Here is a 15,236-nt window from a genome sequence, read left to right as displayed (position 1 = left end):
TCCTTACATTCATTTTTGTTAGCTTTCCTTTTGTATAAGGGAATAGTAACAGCATTCTTCCAATTGTTAAGCCCAGATGCAGTTTTTCACATACATGTTAAGCAAGATACACACAGCCACTCCACAGACAAATTGTATTCACATGTGGACATTTCTCCAATTATACAATCCACTCCTGAGCTCTAACTGATATCAACATTCTCACAGAAGATGTGACTTCCTTTTCATACATTTTGCTTGAGCCTTAACAGTTATGGTGCTTTTAATTTTACTTTTTGACTTTTCACTATCATCTCCCTATAAACTATAAATATAAAATTAGAAGGATTCCCCCCTGCTAACTTCATCTCATACCATTTCATCACTTTTATTTTTCATTCCCCTCTTCTTCTGATTATTTCCCCCTCCCAAAAAAACCCAAATCCACTTCACTTTGGTCTCTTAAACTTTACCATTCCTCGCTCTCTGCACTTAACTTTTTGTCTTTTTATATATTGTATAAGGTTATACAATAACCCTTTTCTCATTCTATTTTTATAATTCCCTTAGATCAGGGATCTTCAAACTTGGCCCTTTTATGACTTGTGGACTTCAACTCCCAGAATTCCTCAGCCAGTGTGCCTGGCTGAGGAATTCTGGGAGTTGAAGTGCACAAGTCATAAAAGGGCCAAGTTTGAAGACCCCTGCCTTAGATGATTTTTTCTCATTCACAACCAATTTTGCTTTCATATATTATAAAGCATTTTTCCATAATTTCCATCAGTCTAATTTCTCAGATTTAAGGGGTTGGTGAACAAGTTAGAGTAGGCCAGGCACAGAGTACATATGAATCAGGTGAAACCAGGGGAGAGCTAGAGAAAGCTGACGTATGTCATACATATGAGGCTAACAATGATATAAGTTTATTAAATAAATAAATGAGAAATGTAGCTACTGAGTAAAAAAAAAGACTACACATTTTTCCCTATAGTCCAGCAATATTGATTTTAAAAAGTGAAGCCAAATTCTAATCTGTCAAAAAGAAGGTGTTTAATATCTCTTGAGATAAACTTTCTCAGTAGACAGATAAAAAGAAATGTTTGCACAAAACAGAATAAAAAAACTAGAAACAACCTATTAGATATTAAACAGAAAAACAGAAAAGTCTGTTTTATATAAATCTAGTGAATAGCAAGCCTCATTGCCTGTCCTCAGATAACATATACTAAGCCAAGATTTGTTTAACCACAGTTTATTAATTCAAGCCCATTTGTATGTAATGACTGAACACAATAAATTATGGTTTACAAACCACAATAGCTGGATTTTATGTATTACACTTCTGTAACTAATCACATATTGACTTAGATCATGGTATGGACATATTTCCAGGCTAAAGACTATACTCCAACATTACTGGATAGGAGTCAGGATGAAAACTAAATATAATTTACATTAAAATGTAATTAAAATTAAAAAAGTTAATTTGATTATGTCTCCCATTGTGTATCTGATCATTTTCACTTCCTGTCATATTATCATTCCAGTTTGGTGACAATCTGGAAATCTCTGAGGATTACATATGACATTGGGGCCTGTCATTCAGTGTGAATGAACCCAGGAACTTTCATATAAACATGCGTGTGATTGTCGTTTAAATTTTCCATGCTCCTCAGTTAAGTTTCTTTGTTCTTACTTTTCTCTTAAGCAAAATAATTAGAAGCACTGGTTTTAAATACTGTTTAAATTTGGGCAGGAGAGGGTTTGTTTAGATGTCTAATATGGATAATTTGATTATGGCAGGTCTGCATAGTGAATGACAACTGTATATTTTATGACAACTAAAATATCTCTGTCTTATAAAGTGCTCCCAAGCAAGAGCATCAGAAGATGAAAATTTTGTCCTTGTATATTTGCACTTTATAAACAAACCCTTGGCAGCTGCAATTGCAACAGATTCCCATGGAAAACAAAGATACAAAATTAAAAGAAAGAAAATACTAAAGAGTGAAATATTCATAATACTACAAGTTAACGTTTGTATTCTGAGATATATCAAATCTATATTTATATCCCTTCCAATTATAAACTTTATCCAAATCTGTCTAAATAGGTTCTATTGTCTCTCACATAATAGGTGAGGGGCCGGTAGGCAACCTCGGCCTAGAGACATGGCAGATGTAAAATTGTCCAGGGATTTCTACATGAATAGCACAGCATCTTTTCTCAAAGCTGTAGGTAGGTAGGTAGGTAGGTAGGTAGGTAGGTAGGTAGGTAGGTAGGTCGGTCGGTCAACACATGGCTACTACTATAGTAGCTCTCCAAAAACAAAAATAGATGAAAATCTCTAAGGAGTATAGATATAGTATAAGTAATATGCTTAGTTTAAGTAAAGCAGTACTTCTTGATGCTGATATTTCAACAGCAAAGAGTAGTGGATTCCACACCATAATGTCAGTGATGGGATCAATGTTTATTCCTTGCATTAAGAATTGGTATAATTTGAATTCCAGAAATCCTGAAAATGGTCTGACCCTATGTAAAATTCATCTATACTATATTAAACTACACCATAAAGAACCATAAAGAATTACAGCTTGCAGCCTGCCCTAAGAACTGGTCTTTGTAGAAGAGATTTCATAGCTATTGAAAGATTTTCCCCAACTTAAAACAGCAGTCTGCATACATAGGAATAAAACTGCCAGATATATCATCAAAGCCACCAAATATATTTCAACACTATGCCCAAATATTGATTCCTATGACAGTTTTTCTATTCATGCTGAATGATATTGTGCTTAATTTGAAAATGCTCAATTACATCCTTATTTTAAAGATGTCGTTTTTGGTACTGACATAAACAGGTTACCATTTATTCAAGTTACTGTTGTATATGGTTTAAGGAATATATTATCAAAAATACCATAGGAATACATTTCAACAGAAGGCTCAAAACTGATTCATCCATCACTCCAAGCTTGACCATAATACCATATGGGTAAATAATTCTATTCTGACTATTGCCAAGAAGCAGAGCTAAAACAGAAATTTCTTACCAAACAAGAAAAAAATGCAGAATGCAAAACACTGTGGAGGGCAATGAAAGCCAAATGCTTTGATTCATCTTGTATTTTTTAGGCAATAAAATGCTATCATGGTTAACCTAAGCTATACCAGTATTTAAAAGCACCACAGGAATCGTTGGATACAGAAAGACTTTATCCAGAAATCTTGTAATAAAATACTAAAAATAATCTGGTTTTAAACCGGCAGATGTCAGAGAAATTTCCTTATGGATTTTTGTCTTTCAAAACTTGTAAGGCTTAGGTTTCCATGTCTGTCAGTTGCATTGATCCACAGAATTGTAAAACAACTGTGTCTTTCTTCTACTCTGTGCCAAACTCACATCTTTTAAAAAGGTACTTCAGGCAATATCACACAGGCCATCAAAACAAATTACACCATACTAAATGCATCTCTTAAATTTTACTCCCTGTTGGATCAGAAGCAAAGAGAAATATAAAAAAAAATACAGTGGAATTCATTTTAAAAGGGTAATAAAGTAAAGTTTAAAACTTTTCAAGATGATGCTCAAAAGAAAATTCTACATAATGCTGCTCCAATATGCAATATAAATATGCCCGTCAATTATTTTAGTAAGAAAAGGTAGCAAAGCAAAGAAAAAAAAATATTCCAAGGTGCAAGCCCATTGACACAAACTATTAATGCAAGGCAAGGAAAGCAGGAGACAGGATACCAAGCACCATAAACAAGCCTGCAAAGGACCTCATGATATTCAAGATTTTTCCATTTTTACAACATAAACTACAGAAAGCACAAGAGATAAATAAATGTATGTGAATGTTAGATACTACATTTTCCTTCCACTAATAGAAAGGAATTTTATCAATTTAGTCAATTTCTCCCTCCCACCATCACCTCCAAAATCTCCTTGTTTGGGATGGTCAGCAATCCTCCAGTGTATATTTTTATGGAAATGCAACAGAGAACAGAATCAGTGAAAATTGTTTCGCTTTCCACCAACAGGAACTTTCCATGAATGGAATGAGAGCACAATCCAGTAAGTACCAGATTATTTGCTCGGATATAAATAGTTTGTTTCATTCTTAGATGCAAATGAAAATTTTGTTTACTGAATATTCAAAATGAACTGTGATATTTGAAATGTTTAAAATTATAATTTTTAAGCAAAACTTTCTGAAGTAGGAACAGATCTAGAGTTCAATTCAACCTACAATTATCTGTTTCAGTTTTAACCAACAGTTTTATTTATAGAATAACAGGACATGAACTGTTTTCAATGTTCTTATAATAGAAACAACACTTCATTAGACAAATTAGAAATAAGAGTACATTATGGGGAAAAAATATAAGTGCATCACCAAAATGAATTTGAAAAATTATAAAAGTCAGAGAATTATTTTAAGTAGAAAATCATGCAGAAAGGCAACTTAAATCCTATTAGTCAGGATTCAATTTACACACCCAGTATACGACTGCAACTTCAAAAGTTACCTGAAATAGGATTTATTCATCTCCCAATCAAAACTAAAACTTGTTTTTAAAATAAGAAAATCCATTAAAATCTCTAACAGAAGTTCTATCAAAATTAACGACGTTTAGACAGAGTCAGAGCTTAATCTATTGTACTCCATCTTTTTTTACAACTTAAATACAGATATTAATTTTCATTAAAAGAGCATTACCACAGTTTGGGACTGGCTTCTCCAGCAGAGATATCCTCTGGTTGTAGTCATTTATACAGTAAAAATCCTGAGTTTCTGCTTTTGGAAACTTGGTGTCTTGGAATACTTTGATCCACATAATATCACAGGAACACTTGAAAGGGTTACCTTCTAAAATCCTACAACAAAAAAATAGATTTATATGAGGTTTAAGAAAAAAATAACAGTTGACAAATCAAAGACACTTTAAATAAGGCTGGACAGGTCTAAACAATGATAAAAACAGCAGATAAAAGCATATTGAATCACGTTTGTCTCTGATCTGGCCCACAATTGGAATAAAACACTTTTCATCCCTGTCCAAATAATGTACTTATTTTTCCACTGATTCATATGTGGATATTTAAATATAATACTGGCGTTGCATGGAGGCTCCTGAGCTTTAATCTACTAATCAGCTAAGACTATATATCAATAAAATAGTACTTCTCTGGTTCTCACGGCATTCATTGGATCAAAACATATTCCCTTTTGCATCTGTGTGAAAGGGATGCCTCTTCTAAGATGAGGTCCCAAATCCTCTTTGTTTGATGTTGTCCAAAAGAGTTTTAACCCATTCATCTAGTTTAGTATTCGACAATCTGGTCCCTTCCAAATGTGTTAGGACTATAATTCCTAACTTTCTTAGACACATTTGGAGAGAAGTAGGTTTGAAAAAGCTGCAACTCAGAAATCTGGTCTTGACTGGGAAGAAAAGAATGCCATTTTCTTCAATTCAGTAGAAAAAAATATTCTGGACCCTGAACAAGAATCATATTTAATTCTCAGTATACAGTGTCCCATAATACAGTTTTAGATGTTTTCTATTATTGTGGATAAACTGAGCTCCCCCTTATGGTCAAACGTTACAGAAATATATTTCAAGCAAACGATACCAAGACAAGAAAAAAGTCATCTATTAAACCCTTGGAACAAATGCAAAAATGGCTTAAGTAATATTTGAGACTACAACAACAAATACTGGGCTCTAAGGCTTAGAGGAATATATAAGCTCACACCGAGGAATTAAAATGGAATCTTTATTACCCACTTAAAATTAACACATCCAGGAAAGCCTATTTAATTACGTACTTAAAGTATTTCTCGAACTTAATGTATAAAGAAGCTAGAATAAAAAAAGAAGCAGCAAAAAAGTCCAGATGTCTGGCTCAGACAAGGAACATTATCTCAGCTTTGCTTATAAAAGCATAACCTATATTTCATGAACTAATTCACTGATGTACCACTTGTTGCCCCTAAGACATTTTATTAAGATGAAACAATCCAGCACTAATTATAACAATCTACAGGCAGTACATTTGATTTGGTCTTCCAGATCCCTCTGTCAATGTAATCTCATAGGATATTCACAGCAGTTCAGATGTTTTCGAAGCTGTCTGAGTAGATCAGCTCAACTAAATATTCAGATCAAAGAGACAGTTTTGTAGGTTCGACAAATTTATGACAAAAGAGTCTCTTCATCCAGAGTACTTTGTCTATTTGTTGCCAACCTCTCTGAAATAAAACATTGTTATTTTTAACTGGATAGATGGATGTTAGGCTGTAGGACAAATGATAGTCTATGGAGAGTGGTGGTGTTGCAATGTGGCACACATGCAGATGGACAAGCAGGTGGTGGGTGCTGCAGTGTGGCATGAGTGTAGCTCAGTAGGAAGGTGAGCAACTACTGAATGCAGAGGAGGTGGACAGGTGCAGCACAAGTGCAGGTGGGGAGTAAGTGCTGCAGAGTGGTGTGAGGACTTCGGTGCTTTGGCCTGGTACCAGCTCAGCCAAGTAGATAGAGGATGAGTGCTACAGCCGAGTGCAAATGTAGTCAGGTGGATATGAGTACAAACAAGGGGGTGCTCTGGGCAGGCACTATGGAGTATGAGACCCCTGGAATCCCTTACTCAGTAATGTGGATCCTCAGGAGAAAAAAGAATGGGAGCAGGGAGTGACTTACAGGAAAATTTTGCAACCTTCCCTGTCAGCTTTCCCACTGACTTTCCTTATGGAAAGCCAACAGGGAAGGTCACAAATGGTGATCATGTGACTGTTGCAAATTTCGTAAGTGTCAGCTGGTTGTCAACTACCCAAATTCATCATGTGTCTGTTGTGGTGCTGCAATGGTAAAACTTCAAGGACTAATCACAAGTACCATTAATTCAGCACCACCAAACCTTTGAACAGTCATTGATTTAGTGGTTGGAACCTGAGGATTACCTATATCTTCAATCTATAGTCATGGATTGTTCTTGGCTTACCTGGACTAGTAGTAATTTTTCATATTATCCAAATATGGACTAATGGCTAGTTCAGAGTTAAGGAGCCTTTAGTATGCATGGTGACTAAAGAAAACTCCATGGCTATCTACAAAGTGAAACCATTCTTGCAGCAATGTTTCTCTTGCTCCAGTGTGGTTAGCCTAAACACAAAATTATTTTGATGCTTGGAAGAGCAGCCACAATAGGCCCTCAGCTATATGTTCCCTGGGCTGTGTCCCATTTGTTAAATGCATACGTATCCAACGCACATATTTAAAACACACACTACTGTAAAACAAATTCTACTTTTCCGAGAAACAAACTTTAAATGTTTTCTTACTAGAATCTAAATCCTAAAATACTGTGCCTGGTAATAATGCTAATAAAATTCATTATAACAACAAACTTGATTTTTCAGAAAAGCAATTACTTACAGATCTGTCAAATTCAGATGGCGGAAAGTCTTCCTGGACAAACTTGAAAGCTTGTTTCTGGAGAAGTTTCTGTAAAGAAACAATGTCATGATTAAAAATGAGGACACAAAAGAGTTTTGAGAGACATATCCCAGGAAGTTAAACTCTGTCAAACAACTCCTGCTGATGGACTTCAAAACTGATACAGATTGTATCCTAGCTTGACATCCAGACTGGGCACAGATGAACACTGATTGCAACATGTACCTTAAAACAATTCAGCTCAAATGAAGGGAAAAAAACAACATTGGATTAAGTTTTACTCCAAAGATGTTCTCAGATGTTGACTAAACGCTCAATTTATTCATAAGCAAAATAGATGTTTACCATATCGTCTTTGATCCTACATCAAAGGTTTTACTTTTCCAAACCCTGACTATATCCCAAACAACTCCATCACGAGCTTTTTAGAAATACTTTTTTTAAATTATGTGTTCACAGCAAACATCATGGAAAAAATGGTAACATGACATCATGAAACCTTTCAGTTCAATTAAGTATTTACTGTACTATATTGCAATACACTTTAGCATCTTCCATTACAATGAAAATCAGATGCATTCTTGCTCTTGATTATATTCACAGAATCACATACACTGTGGTAGGCACTCCTTTACTAAAGAATATTTAAATTGGACAAAATATAAAGATTTCCAGACCAGCAGCACCTTTCTTTTTTATTTTCCATAGGAAATATATTCTCACTGAATAAGATATAGGCTCCCTGCCACAATAAAAATCAGAAATGTAGTGTTTGTCTGAACTTTTTCAATCCAGATCCACCTACCCTAAGTATACAGTTTCCTGTATTATGCTTTACAACAGGGCCAATTAGGTGAAGATGTCAAAATCATGAAAAAAGTGGTATGGCCAAAAATATCTAATAGAATAGGTACATACTAGAAATAATGTGCAGTGTTACCACTATGTCCCTGGTAGAAAATGTCCTAACTCAGGGGTGTCAAACTCGCCACGTGACGTGACGTGTCGCAACATTTTGCAAATTTTTCCCCCTTGCTGGAGCTGGGGTGGGTGCGGCTTCTGCATGACGCATCCGGCCCATGGGCCGGCAGTTTGACACCCATGTCCTAACTCATCCATGACGTAATAATACCACATGAATGAAGCAGGAGCTTAGAGTTTAATTATTTCTTTTGTAAACAGGTGTTTCATTGGGGTTCATGTATATGTACATCTTACTTCCTTAAAGCCTATCCTAAAACACCTTTTTCTTCTTCAATTCTTTTAATTCCTCTGGAAAACAATTGGAAGTGATGCCTCCCCCATTTGATGATTTGCCACCAAATTTGAGAAAAGTAATCATTGTGGACTGAAGAAAGCAACATCTGAGGAATACATAAAGCCAATGAGTTGCCCATTCCTACTCTAAACTATACTGAAAACTAACCCATTTTTCTAGGATTCCATGTTACGAGCAACACTGTTAGCTGAAAACAAACGTAAAAGCTTCTCTTTGTTTTACATCTTAAGAAGGGAGTAAAATACTTAAACTGTTTCTTAACTTTTACCACTCTAGTGCCAGCCAGATGTTTTTGACTACAATTTGCAGAATTCTCAGCCAGTATGCCCAATTATTGGTGAACATAGCATATTGAGATAATCAATTTGTAGTGCAGTCCTTATGGCAAAGCTATAATGTTTTGCCAAGATACATCTCTCATACGAATTGATTGTTCAACTTACAGGGACAGTAAGGTTAATCTGAAACTACACCTACAGCTGCATTGACTAAAGGTGATCTAGCCCAGTGTTCTCCTCTCTTTACAACCAGTTTCTTATCAGAAAACTTTTTCTTTCTTGTCACTAACCTTTTTCTTCCACAAACAGAAATTTTACTATTCCCTCTAGCACATATATTTGTCTTATCTTAATACTGTAGGAACACCAAAGCAGACCAAGGAAATGTCAATAAAAAGTCCTGGTGACACTTTCCTCTTATGATACCATGGGCTAGCCTATGCATAAGTAACAAAAGTAGTAGAAAATATTCTTTATTATGTCTGCACAACAGAAAAACATGCACACAGCAAGATGCAGTGATCTTTTTTGAAAATATAGGAAAGATTTTCAGACTTTTCCATTAGAATGTTGCTCTGATATTACACTTTACATTTAGGCAATGTCTGTGGAATCTTTAAATTCCTTTGTTTACAATATTACTGATTTTTATAATCCTAAATTACTAAAGACAGCCATTTCTTGTACATAAATTTCACCTAGGTGATGGGGGAAAGGCAAATATGTTTATAAAAATATTGTATTTAAAGTTCTTTAAAATTTGATGAGGTTACTAATGAGGTTGGTGGATACGTCTATGTTAGTACTGACATTTTTAAATTATTTATATTGTAGCATATCTGTTGTAAAGGGATTTTAAATGAAATTAAAGAGATCTCCTATAAGTTGATTAAAGCCCAAATATTTTTTTTAAAAAAACTGGAAGTTCATATAATTTATGTCTATGTTTATCTTCTAAAAACAGAAAGCTTCCAAATCACAAATGTGCCAACTTCTTGTTAAGAGAAAACACAGGGAAATTATTAATGTATATTATTGCTATAAGAATGTAAATTAACTTATATCCCAACAAAGCAATGTGTTTTTTAAAAAAAAAAACATAATACTTTTCCCTAATGAAAGATAGTTCTGTCAGTACTCTTTATAAAATGTATAATATAGAGAGCTATATATATATACCCTCCAATAGCCAACGGAATAGCTTGTACACTATCACAACAATCTTGGATAGCTGATAGTCAAAACAACATTTCTTCCATCCTCTGCTTTCCTCTGTACTCATCCAATATTCTCCTCGTTTCTAATGGATGAGATATTTCTGTAGAAGTAAATTTTGTAAATGAATCAGCACATAGTTCCTTAGCAGCTATTTGTCCCTAAAGATAGAACTTTTAAAGTCATTTATGTAAGATCTTTAGCCTTTGCTATATCTGACAGTGGAAATTAGTTACATTAAAGAGCAAGATCAGTAAATCACATCTTTATTTAAAAGACAACGTTGCAATATGTATCCAAAAATAGCTGGATGTTTTCCAGTCATCATTCCTTCTAATACTAAACTTGGACAGTCCACTGCCATCTGTTTGGCAGTAAACTGTCTAACCATTTTGCTGAAAATGTCATTTGAACAACAGAAAAGGAAAATGAATATGTATCGATTGGCTGCCATGTGCAGCTCTAGCAATTTATAATACTCTCAAATGGGAGGAGGAATTTGGGTCAGGAGACAGATACATAATTAGCAAGAAGAGAATTGCTGCATTAGTTTAAAGGGCCTTCCAGTCAACTTAATCTTCCTATCATGGTCAATCAGATCTCCATATGAAAACATCATATTCCCATATATCCTCCTGCTTGCATTCCCTAACAACTGCGTTGTTCGTCCATCGATTTCGATGAAGACCTTGACATCTTGTGGATTGTGGGCCATCAACGGTGTGTCCGTAGATGGCTGATTAGACCGATGTTAGCACGGAATGTTCTGCCACTAAAAGTGGATTCTACCCAGCAACGTTGCAATGAGCACAGTATCTTTGTAACTGGATGTATATATGTATGTAGGATAGATATATGGGAAGGGAGGTGCCTGGGTATACTGTACTATACTGTGCTTTTCTCTCTCTCTCTCTCTCTGTGTGTGTGTGTGTGTGTGTGTGTGTGTGCTAAATCTCCTTCACACCTAATATAGGGGAAACATATATTTGTCTTTTTCGAGACACTTTTTGCTCTTGTAAACATTGATACATGGTCCATGGGGTCAGGAACAGTCGGACATGACTTAGCAACTAAACAACAACAACATCAGTGATATATTCTAAAAAGTAGCAACCAGTCACAAGCCTGAGTCCAGCAATATAGTACAGAGGACAATATTTTAAATCCCCGCTGGTAATTAAATTATTCTGGTTGTTCTAAAGTCATAAAGTGGGTTTTCACTTACATGTACTGTAGGTTAATATTTTTCAGGAAAGCTTGGCGTGAGACAAACTTCAAACCTGAGTCCACCACAGTTCTGTAAAAGTACCCAAGCACAAGTTACAATTACTGAATGATCTATCATACATTCATTTATTTATGGAGAGTATAGCATGTAGCTCAAAAAATTTCAGAATAATTCATGGTTAAGATTGTTATTATATTGGCTCAATTCAGCAATCTGTGATGCGTGTCAAAAAAGTTTCTATTCACTATAATGTGTAAGTCAGCTTCATGAATTATATCCATGCATAAATAGAACAGAACAGAATAGAAGCTGGAAGGGACCTTGGAGGTCTTCTAGTCCAGCCCCCTGCTCAAGCAGGAGAACCTATACCATCTCAGACAAGTGACTCTTTAGTCTCTTTTTAAAAATCTCCAGTGATGGAGTGCCCACGATTTCTGGAGGCAAGCTGTTCCACTGGTTAATTGTCCTCACTTTTAGGAAGTTTTTCCTTAATTCCAGGTTGCTTCTCTCTTTGATCAGTTTCCAACCATTGCTTCTTGTCCTTCCCTCTGGTGACCCCCTCTTCTTTCTGGCAGCCCCTCAAATACTGAAATACTACTATCATGTCACCCCTATTTCTTCTTTTCTTTAGACTAGCCAAGTCCATGTCCAGCAGCCATTCTTTGTATGTTTTAGTCTCCAGGCCTTTGATCACCTTAGTTGCTCTTCTCTGAATTTCTGCAAAAACTCTCAATGACTTTTTTGTGATATGCTGACCAAACTTGGTTGCAGTATTCCAGGTGTGGTCTTACTAGGGTTTTATAAAGCGGTACTAATACTTCGTGTGATCTTGATTCTATGCCTCTGTTTATACAACCCAGGATTGTATTAGCTTTTTTGGTTGCGGCTGCATACTGCTGGCTCATAGTCAAGTGATCATCCACTAGGACTCCAAGGTCCCTCTCACAGTTACTGTTTTTGAGCCAGGTCTCGCCCAATCTGTACTTGTACCTTTGATTTTTCCTGCCTAAATGTAAAACTTTGCTTTTCTCCACAATGAAACTCATTTTGTTGGACAGGAACCATTATTCAAGTTTGTCAAGATCTTTTTGGATCCTGAGTTTGTCTTCTGGAGTGTTGGCTACTCCTGTCAGTTTGATGTCATCTGCCAATTTGATGAGTTCCCCTTCAATTCCCTCATGTAAGTCATTCATGAAGATATTGAAGAGTACTGGGCCTAAGATGGAGCCTTGTGGTACCCCACTGCTTGTTTCTCTCCATGTGGATGTGGTGCCATTGAGGACTACTTGTTGAGTGTGGTTTGCCAGCCAGCTACAGATCCATCTGTTGGTGGTGTTGTCTATTCCACCTTTTTCTAGCTTACCAAGGAGTAAGTTGTGGTCTACTTTATCAAATGCCTTACTGAAAACTAAGTATATACATCCACAGCATTTCGCTGGTCTACTAATTTAGTCACTTTATCGAAGAATGAGTTGCTTCTTTTAATGAAATATATGAAGACAATGACCTATGTAAGACCTCAGTACATTCCATTATAAAGCTTACACAGTGGGCAAAATATGTCATTTATAATACTAAATATACATAATTAAAATATTTACTTACAAATTTCTTAATCCAGTGTACAGTCCAACATCTATTTCATTTATGCTTTCTAAACCCCGCTGGTTTGCAATATAACTGTTTAAAGGGACAAAAAAAGAGGAAGAGAGAAATGTTACTATGGTAGTATATTATTTTCTTATTTATATAATAGGCATACAAATAGCAGTTGTCTGACTTGAAAATGGGAAAATGGAGAAATAAATTGTTCCTCTATTACAATATGATACAGCAGGGCAGATGTGCAGAAACATATTAAATACTATAATACCTTAAGAGGCCTTTTGCAAGATGGAAGCAGTGGTTCTTAAACTAGGGAAAATAACCACCAAGGGGTTAATTTGGGTATATTCTGGGAGTAATGGAGCAATTTGTAATAGATTGTTTGTGAATCAAGGATTCAGTATAAGGTTGTCACTGTGGAGATGTTTATGTAAAATAAGTGTCTGGTGGGTGGGTGTTATGTGTGAAAGAGAAAGAGAGAAAGGAGGGGAGGGGAGAGGGAGAGGGGGAGAGAGGGAGAGGGAGAGAGAAATGACATTATTCAAGACTGAGGAAAAGGGAAATCAGTCAAAAAGTTTAAGAACCGTTATACAGGTAGTCCTCAACTTATGACCAGAATCGCGTCCAAAATTTCTGCTGTTAAGTGAGACGTTTGTTAAGTGAGTTTTGCCCTGTTTTATGACCTTTCTTACCACAGTTATTAAGTAAAATCCTGCAGTTAAGTTAGTGACAGGGTTGTTAAGTGAATCTGGCTTCCCCACTGACTTTGATTGTCAGAAGGTTGCAAAAGAGGATCACATAACCCTGGGACCCTGCAACTGTTATAAAAATGGACCACTTGCCAAGCATCTGAATTCTGATCATGTGACCATGGGGATCCTGCAACGGTCATAAGTGTGAAAAATGGTCATGTCACTTTTTTCAGTGCTGTTGTAACTTTGAACAGTCACTAAACAAATTGTTGTAAGTTGAGGACCACTAGAATCTTAGTAGTCCAGTTCTGGCATTTATACCATAATACTTTTATCTGCTGCTCTTTTGATTCACTCTTTTTTTGTTAAACAGAACCAATAGCTAGTCAATAATAATATAGTTCCTAAATTCTATCTATATACTACATGATAGAAATAATGGAGAAGAAACTAGTTTGGTCCCTATTTTAATATAATGTTTTTAATTTGCATATGCCAAACCAAATCAGAAATAAAATATGCAGTTATCATTCAGTTGGTTTTTCTGAATTTTCCACATTGCCCCCATAAAAAGAATGGGAAAATAAAAAAAATACATAGTACATAGAATAAATGTATTAAAAACACTCCTCAATAGAAGCAAACTATTACATTTTGTAAAACTATATAAAAAAAACCTTAGGTAAGCCAAATCATCTGCAAAGGTTTAGACAGAATTACACATAAAATATGTACCTATTTTCATTAAGAAATTTGCTTTTTGAATATTGTGAATGCAAGGAAAGGAACTCAGGGTTGGAAAAATGAGGTATCAAAATTTACCAATCTATGAAAAATAATGACCAATAATATGCAACAAGGGAAAGCATATATACCATTGGAAGATCTGAAAAACCAGCTTAGGGACAGAGCATCATGGAGAAAATCTATCTATGTGGTCGGGAAGAATCAATACCAACTTGGGTGTCAATAGCATGTAAATCAATTAGTTAGATTTATGTATTTATCACTGGAGACAGTAGCAGAAACTCGGAGAATTACAGTAATCAAGTCTTAATATAATAAGATTAAAAGTATAAATGTTCTTCTGATGATTACATGGATATGATCATGCAATTTTTCTTGCAACAATATAGAAGGAAGATTGGGGATATTTTAAACTCATTATCTAGCTTAAATAGTCCTTACAAGTTTGGATGTATTATTTCATTTGCTACTGAAGAATTTGTGGCAACAGTTAAAACAGCAACTAATTGATTCAATATTGGGAAAGGATATACCAGGGTTCTTTCCTGTCAGCTTATTTACCTAAAAAAATAGGAATTAAAATTAATAACCATAGATATGCTGATAATACAATTTTCATGGCTAGAGTAAAGAAGATTTAAGGAAGCTCATGCTGAAAATAAAAAAAAAGAGCCTGCGAGGCTGGACAGCTCTTTAGCATTAAAAATTTAAAAAGAAAGCTAAGATTATCTCAGTAGCAATGCCAAACT

At 35.2% G+C, this 15,236-nt stretch overlaps 1 protein-coding gene across 2 annotated transcripts in view; it reads right to left on the bottom strand.

Moving 5' to 3' along the window:
- Window positions 1-15,236, bottom strand: part of NTRK2 (neurotrophic receptor tyrosine kinase 2) — a 183,285-nt gene that overhangs the window by 148,654 nt on the left and 19,395 nt on the right. For both annotated transcript variants that reach the window (XM_015823806.1, XM_029285647.1), the window contains exons 2-5: window positions 13,049-13,123; window positions 11,441-11,512; window positions 7,423-7,491; window positions 4,707-4,864 (exon numbers count right to left, since the gene is read on the bottom strand). In XM_015823806.1, the coding sequence (XP_015679292.1) occupies window positions 4,707-4,864; window positions 7,423-7,491; window positions 11,441-11,512; window positions 13,049-13,123 (374 nt within the window). The remainder of the gene's footprint in view (window positions 1-4,706; window positions 4,865-7,422; window positions 7,492-11,440; window positions 11,513-13,048; window positions 13,124-15,236) is intronic.

Source organism: Protobothrops mucrosquamatus, unplaced genomic scaffold (assembly GCF_001527695.2).
Source record: "Protobothrops mucrosquamatus isolate PMUCROS unplaced genomic scaffold, P.Mucros_1.0 scaffold1995, whole genome shotgun sequence".
Classification (NCBI taxonomy): domain Eukaryota; kingdom Metazoa; phylum Chordata; class Lepidosauria; order Squamata; family Viperidae; genus Protobothrops; species Protobothrops mucrosquamatus.
This window is presented reverse-complemented; position numbering and strand designations above follow the sequence as displayed.